The following is a 7823-nucleotide window of genomic DNA, read 5'->3' as shown; positions in this document are numbered from 1 at the left end:
CCTCCAAAATGGCTTTGAAATTGTTTTTCAATGTATGGAATGTGATTAGGGCTGTTACGTTTTGTATCTTATGTTTAATTTTGTTTATTATCTTTTCATTTTAGCTGCTCATGGACTAGCAAGGATATATCTTTCCTGCTGCTGTTTATGCTAGTGCCTCGTGTTGGGATATGGTAACATGTTTTCCTAGATATATCTAAAACAACGAAAAATAATCTTCATCCGTTTATTTTGTTCGAGTGCTTCATTCAGCTTTCACATTTTTATGAGACACGAGGGGTGGGAATTCAAGCACAATCATAATCATTTTTCAGATCAAAGGATCATAGTTCTGAAACACATTGCCATTTTATGTGTTTTAATCTTCACTTGAGATGGGTATGTCCTTCATATTAAAAGAACAACTTCAAACATTAATAGGAAACATCAAACTGCTCATGCAATGTGCTTTATTTCTGATAAATTTCTCGTCGCTGGATATGGAGGATTGCAACCATATTTTATTCATTGAACTCTTGGACCCCTGGACTCATCCACTCAACTTAATAGGGGAACAATTGCATGGGATGTTTTATTCTTTTGGCCCTTTTTGGCTGACCATGATCCAGCCATTGATGATCATAATCCCCTGGTGAGTTCAAATAACAGACGAGTGCATAGATAGAGAAATACAAATCACTCAGACTTGCCAGCTCAGTATAGGGAAAATATCACGGTATATGACACATCAGATATCTACTTATGCATTATCATCATCACATAGCCATCATCATCCATACCGCCATCATTGCACTGCATCATTCCTTCTTCTTGTACTCTCTGGGACCAAAGATCGTGGAACCCACCCTGACATTGGTGCTTCCCATCTCAATCTGCATAGAAACCAAGAAGCCCACATAAGCCCACCTGTGTGGTCATTTGTCGTCCTCTTCCTCTCATAATCCAAAACCTAACCCTAGATGAGGAAAATCAAAAGTCTAATCCCATTATTACCGCCTGCTCGAAGTCGCCGGACATGCCCATGGACAGCTCACAGAGATCCTCCTCCATCCCTAATGCCTTACAAACCTCAGCACGACATTGAGCTAGTGTCTGCATAAAAAAAAAAAATCAAAATAGGGATTGGTTAGTGTTAGCATTGACCGAATGAAAATCACACTTTTAAATTTCTGATGAGAAAAAAATAATAATAAATGATTTGGCTCTGACTTACCCTGAAATTCTCTGGCGTGGAGGAGTAATCGAGCATCCCAATCGTCATCAAGCCCGAGAACTCAAGATTGGGGCAGCTCAGCTTGACATGCTTGGCCAGGGCAACGCAGCCCGAAGGGTCAACACCAGATTTGGCTGCAATGTCAGAACACAAAGCAGAGATAAAATAATAAGTCAACTATTGAGAGTAGAGTTTCAGGGTAGTACTGTCATTTCACGTAGAACAAAAAGCCTCCACATTGGAGCTTGAAAGGACAAGAGATATAAGGTTATATTTGGCATTTCCTTAGGACCCACAAAGTTAGATTGATCCTTTCAGGCCTTTGAGTATTTTCAACATTTTAGGAAGACTTCCTGAAAGTCAACGCCCCAGATAAACATATCACTGATGCCTGAAGATTATTTTGGGGTTATCTTTGGCACTTAGTCAAGACCCAAAAATTAGACACCAAGGATTAGAATCTCAATTGATGTTTGACGATTTTTTGGGATTATTTTTTATTAAACCCACAAATTAAAGGCCTAGTATAATGACATGCAAGAACTGTAAATGGAGATTCGAGAGCTTAGGAGATATTTTTATCATATCACAGAAACCGAAAAGGTTAACGCTGGGGTTGTTAGAGGATTCAACTGATGATCGAGAAGTATCAGCAAAGTTATCATTTTTCAATTTACTCAGAATTAAAAGACAACGGCAAAGGCATCTGACAGAAAAAGTTATGTCGATTAACTTACACTCTTCTCCACTTGTGTTAACTTGCACTAAGACTTTCAGTGGCTTTCTACCAATGCTAGCAACAGCTCGGTCAAGAAAATTGGCAAGCTGAAAAAGGATGACATATTAGTGGAGCGCAAAAAAGTCAACTTTAACGTAAAAATTAATAAAAACTTGCTGCGCATTGTACCATTTTAACAGGATATATAGTTGAAAGAAGGCATAAAAAGGACTCTAATGATGAGACAGATTAGAACTGATCTCTGTCAACCCAAGTTCTAACCAGACAGTGCTCGACAACTCGAAGTTTGGATTATAAATTTAGAAAATCCAATTAAACAGAATATATGGTTAAAAATAGGTAGACAAACTAACAAAAATGCAGTAAAACTAACTTTACACAGAGACAGTCCACAAGTTATTTTGCCCACCCAGTTTCCTAAGAGACAGCGCTCCAAAAGTCAAATCATGGACTAAAAATACTGTAAACCCAATTTGCAGGACATCTGACCATAGTAAAGGATATATGATTAAATAAAGGGACGAAAAAAACCCCAAAAATTGAAAAGTAATCAGTAAATGATGGGACGATAAGGAACTCTGTCAAGCTGGCCTTTTAAGAGGAGAGCATTACAAAAGCAGAGTTTAACTAAAGGTAATACAAATCGATTTTTGCTAGTCTTCCGAAAATAACAGCTTTACATGGTTGAATGGATGGAGAAAATCCCAAAAATGCAGAAAGTGATAACATATTTAGAAAAAAATACTGAAGAATGCAATGATAATGAAGCCGTATGCAGCAATAAAGCCTACCTTTACATCGTCCACCGTTTGAACCATGAATAGATTGGGCACGCCAGCTGATCAAAAGAAAAAGATACTTTTATAAGAAATAATAATATAAGTCTCAGCGAGAAAAAAAAAGCGCGGCAACACTAGAATGAGTTATTGATACGAACCTTGATCTAGGTTCGTATCGGGAGGAGGTGGGAGGACGAGGCGAGATAGACGTTCCCGGGGCAGGAGAGTCGAAACGGTAATGAAGAGAGAGGTCGAACAGATGGGGACAGGGATCGACTGAGGACAGCCGCCTGATGACGCGGTGAAGGGTTGACGATCGCAGGGACGGGGATCGCCGGAGACTAGAAGGGAACCGAACGGCAAGGGTAGGGATCGGATTGGAGGGGAGCCGGCTGAAGATCCGGTGAGACGACCACGGGGGTAGGGGATTGCTGGACGGTCAAGGGGACGGGACCGAGACGAGGAGGATCGAGACAGCGAGCCAAGAGGCCGATCTTACCATAAGTCTTGACTGCCCTCCTCCATGGAGGGCTACACCTATTAATAAGGAACATAAGCAATCTACCCTAAACATCAAATTACTAAAATGCCCCTAGTGGCTAAATTCCTAATATACCCTTTGGGGGTAGAGGATCGTATCAGTTATCCCAAAGGGTGATGAACAAAAGAGAGTTGTAGTGTTTGCAAGTTGGAGGAAATTGCTTCTTAGCATCAAAATAAAGAATTAATAGACAGTTTCAAATCTTTAATCGGGATTTACAAAGAATTATAACGCTGACGAGGGATGTAAGACTTTTTCTGACGCAAAGAAAGAAATTCAAAAGAATAAGTGCAATAAAAGGTTGAATAATACCGACTAAAGATTTGGCTTTGTTGCTCTGAAGGTGTCCAATGAAATGCCATTGTATATCACTTGGAAGCTGACAATGTAACAAGGAATCTTCTTTGGAATCCACAGTTCCAGAAAAGAGAGGCAAATATTGAGAAAAAAATATCTCCTAAATATCAAGCAATGCTCAATAACAAACACTGTATAACCCATTAATCAGTATACATTATACTCATCACAAAAAAATAAGAAAACGCGAAAAAATTCGCTTGCCTAAATTAACGATGAAATCAAATGCTCTGCTTGTTCTTAGTATTATCACAATGAAAAATTCATCTTAAACGAATTCCAGTTTTCTTTGCCACCAAATTTCATCCGACTATTCAGCAGGTATTTCTGTCTCCCCAAATTCAACGATCAAACAGACAAATTTTCATCACCCAGAATCAAATTACGAACGCAGAACAGAGAAACCAACTCAACGATTCCATGAAATAAAATAAAAAACAGCAGGACAACTAAAGTCCGCTAAATTCGTAAAAATTCGACAATTTCCCGCATCTTCATGCCAAAAACGATCAACCGAAAACCCAATTACCAATCAAAGTAAGATCGTTCAAGACGAAAGAGACGATTGGGGAAGACCTGGGGGGCTTTCTCGAGAATTTCCTGCACGTAATTCTCGCCGAATACGCGGTGGCCGGCGTCGTAGACCTGCTGAATGAGGGAAACCGGCTTCGTCTTGCTCACTCCGACAACTCTTACGCTCTCCGCCGGCCGGCCCGCCCTCTCCGCCACCTGCTGCACTCTCTGCAAGACCGACCGCAGCGCCGCCACCGCCGCTCCCTCCGCCGCTGCCGCCGCCGCCATCGCCGCCACCGTTCATCTACTGATCTCTTCCTTAGCTTATGTAAAGACGTCAACTGGTGCCTAATCGGTATACGTGGCCGTATCCTGACCGTCGATCACCATCACAGGCGTCTGATTCCTTGATTTCCCCTCTCCATTTCTTGGCTCTCCTCGAAGCAATAAAATATCTTTTTTTTTTGTAATGTAAGAGAACAATAATTCAGAAATCATTTTTTCTTGGTCGCCCCTCTTTCTAGGGTCTCCAGTTCTTGGCTGTCCTAGAAGCAATAAAATATATATTTTTTATAATCTTATAGAAAAAATAATTCAGAATTTGTTTTGTCTTAGTTGCCCCTCATTCTAGGGTCTCCGAGTCTTGGCTGTCCTAAGAAACATAAAATATCTATTTTATGGTAATGTTGGATAAAAAATAATTCAGAAATTGCCCCCTCTTTTTAGCGTCTCCAATTCTTGGCTGTCCTATAAGCAATAAAATATCTCTTTTTTTGGAACGTTACAGAAAAATTAGTTCAATTTTTTCTTCTTGGTTGCCCCTCTTTCTAGGGTCTCCAATTCTTGGCTGTCCTAGAAGCATGAAAATATCTATTTATTGTGTTATATATAACATCCGAAATAAACCAAAAAAATGAATCTAACACAGTTTTTTTGTCAAAATATGTTGAAAGTAGTTAATAAAGATTGTATGCTAATACTGCAATTGGCAAAGGATGTGTGGCTGGGTATGTTGTTGATAGCCAAATTTTCTAGGCCTGGATTTGATTATTTACAGTTAATGATCTGCTTAGGTAACATAAACCAAGGGGATGCCCATATAGATGAATATTTTTCATTATTTGCATTGCGATCTAGAGAAAGACAAATTTACTTGCACCAACATCTACCAATGGCGTCTATTTCTTCTGCTAATGTCGAGGGAACCTGATACCAGATTTTAAATGTGAGAAGCTGAAGACATGATGGGGAATGGCTAGAGAAACCGAATGGGTATTGTAGCAGTTAGCGACAAAGAACAAAAAAAAAATGTAACAAACATTTTGAATTTATGTTTCTGATTTTTTTGATTTCTGAATTCCTATAGTCCCTCCCTTAATGTAGACAACAGCGAATTTTGAATAGTGAGCTCTTCATTTTCACCTACTAAACTGCCTATGGTTCAACACGCACCTAGCCAGCCGCCCACATGATGCCTGCTTGTTGTCGGCTCATGTCCATTCCTCACATGCTTGCATGTACTGGGTATGTTGCCTGACAACCACTTGCATGCCTCTCACCTATAACAAACACATCATTCCATGTCCACTTGTCGTTGCTGCCCTGTTAAAAGCACCATCTACTTTCTGCCATTACCTTTCCCTTGGCCACTCCATTGGTCATCTTATTGACCCTCAATCACTGCCAAATTCTGCTTAACTGTCACCTGCTATCGCCGTCATTGCCACCACATGCTGCCACCATCCTGTATCAAATCACTTTCATTCATGTATGTCACCTAGACAGCTCAGCTAGTATGATGCCTATTCACATGTGGACACAATGAATCAGATACGAGATTAACTTCACATGAATGTTTCCTAAGAGAGAAAAACCTAGCACATATATTCTCTTATTGACATGTTACAAAAGTTGATTCAAGGGAGCATATCTATTTTCAATGTGTACGAGTTCATAGCCCTCCAGATGAAAGGTAGTAAGGAGCCCACCAATAGATTAAAGTAAAGTGTGTTCAGACTCCTTTTAGGGTAAAATCGTGCTCATGAAGACTTCAAGAAGAAAATTTTATCCGAGGAGCGAGTAGAAGATCACAACGGGGCCATCCATATGCAAATGAAAGAAGATACCATACCCATTCTTCATACCTATACTGATAAAGGCGACTCAAATGCATTAATAGTCAATAAATCTACATCAGGATCATCAGATGCCCAATGAATTATCGATTTAACTCTGAAAATGAGTAAAACTCAGTCCCCAAGAGAGCCTATATTACAATCATTGCAAACAAAACCATTATACAAAGGATAAAAGATTTATAATCCAGGGGTATACCCTTATATAAAGGGATAAGTAAAATATATATGTGGCAAACACCGAGTGAACTACTAGAGCATGAACTCAAATAAGTTCTCAACCTCCCAATAGATGATGGAGCAGGACCATCTAAATGCAGAGATGGACTACTAGAGCGGATTAGTTGATCCACTGCGGTGGTCACAATCTTTACCTTTGAATTTGTTTCTACTAGTTGACTAAATATTCCTTGACACAAAACTATTGATCATGGATCTCCAAAGCAATTTACTGATACCTTATGTCAAAATTGATGTTGGGAGAAAGGTCATTACTGTTGGTAGCGGTGCTACACTACTGAATAGTGTCAAAGATCTCAAATTTTATGGGGTCAACTTCTTTCGAGATGTCTTGGATGTCCCATTTATAAATGCACATTTGATCTCATCTCGATGACTAGTGTTGTATATTTCTTGTTCATTTAACCGAAAAGATGGTGTTTATTTTATATAAAATAATTGCTGGCAAGGAAGATTACATATTCTAGGTGCATGAAGCAACTTCAATGGCTAGAAGATAGAGCTTGCAAGTAAGTTATAGTAGGAAGTCAACTATGAAACCAGAATGAACAAATGAGACAAGAGAGAATCCCTCTACATCACAGTTGAGCAGGTCCTCTACCTTTCAACCTTCTCAATCATTTATTTCCTACCCTGCTCACTATTGGGTTCTAGATTCCTAAATTTGGACGAAGACGAGGACTCCACGCAGCAAAAGTCTTGATAAGCAAAAAAATAGGGGTCAATTTTACCAAATTTAATCCATTGTTGTTGTCAAATTTGGCATATACAATAAAATTTATAAAACCTTAACTTAAGATGTATAGCGATAAGTAGATGTATCCTCCAAGGGAAGCTTGTATGGAATCCAATTTTATAATCTGCTTAAGTAATTTGACCCTAATTAGAGGTAATTTGATCTTCAATGAAGATCATATCAACCCAATTAGACAAGGAAGTTAGAAAGAGGAATAGAAGAAATAAGAGGCTCTAGATTGGTTTCTTTGATTCGAAGAGAAAGGTCAAAGGGCTCAATTAGAGAGGTTGAGAGGGAAATTTTGATTTAGTTTGGTTGGTTTTGTAGGTTTGATAATTCAGAAACAACTACACTATTAGATAATAAAAAAGGGAAATTTAATCTCCTAAAAATTAAATCTTTTTAAATAGTTTTTTTTTGTGTGTGCACTTGGAATAGCTAGGTAGATCTCTCAATCTCTCCTCTCAGTCTTAGTAAGGGCTTGTACATTTCATTCAAGCCTAACACTTTCGAAGTTCAGACCAAGATTAAGAACAATGATGAAGGAATTTAACTAAAACATCATCCAAA

General features: G+C 38.9%; 1 protein-coding gene across 1 annotated transcript; it reads right to left on the bottom strand.

The window, feature by feature from the left end:
* Nucleotides 1-632: 632 nt before the first annotated feature.
* On the bottom strand, nucleotides 633-4461 carry LOC144700830 (uncharacterized). Its single transcript, XM_078572381.1, has 7 exons — nucleotides 4206-4461; nucleotides 3585-3651; nucleotides 2744-2790; nucleotides 1951-2038; nucleotides 1214-1347; nucleotides 994-1092; nucleotides 633-872 (listed from the first exon to the last, which is right to left on the bottom strand). The coding sequence occupies exons 1-7, from the start codon at nucleotides 4428-4430 to the stop codon at nucleotides 798-800; spliced, it is 735 nt and encodes a 244-aa protein (XP_078428507.1). The 5' UTR covers nucleotides 4431-4461; the 3' UTR covers nucleotides 633-797.
* Nucleotides 4462-7823: the final 3362 nt, after the last annotated feature.

This window comes from Wolffia australiana, chromosome 3 (genome assembly GCF_029677425.1).
Source record: "Wolffia australiana isolate 7733 chromosome 3, ASM2967742v1".
NCBI classification, from domain to species: domain Eukaryota; kingdom Viridiplantae; phylum Streptophyta; class Magnoliopsida; order Alismatales; family Araceae; genus Wolffia; species Wolffia australiana.
The sequence above is the reverse complement of the archived record's forward strand: the minus strand, read 5'-3'. Positions and strand labels throughout refer to the sequence as shown.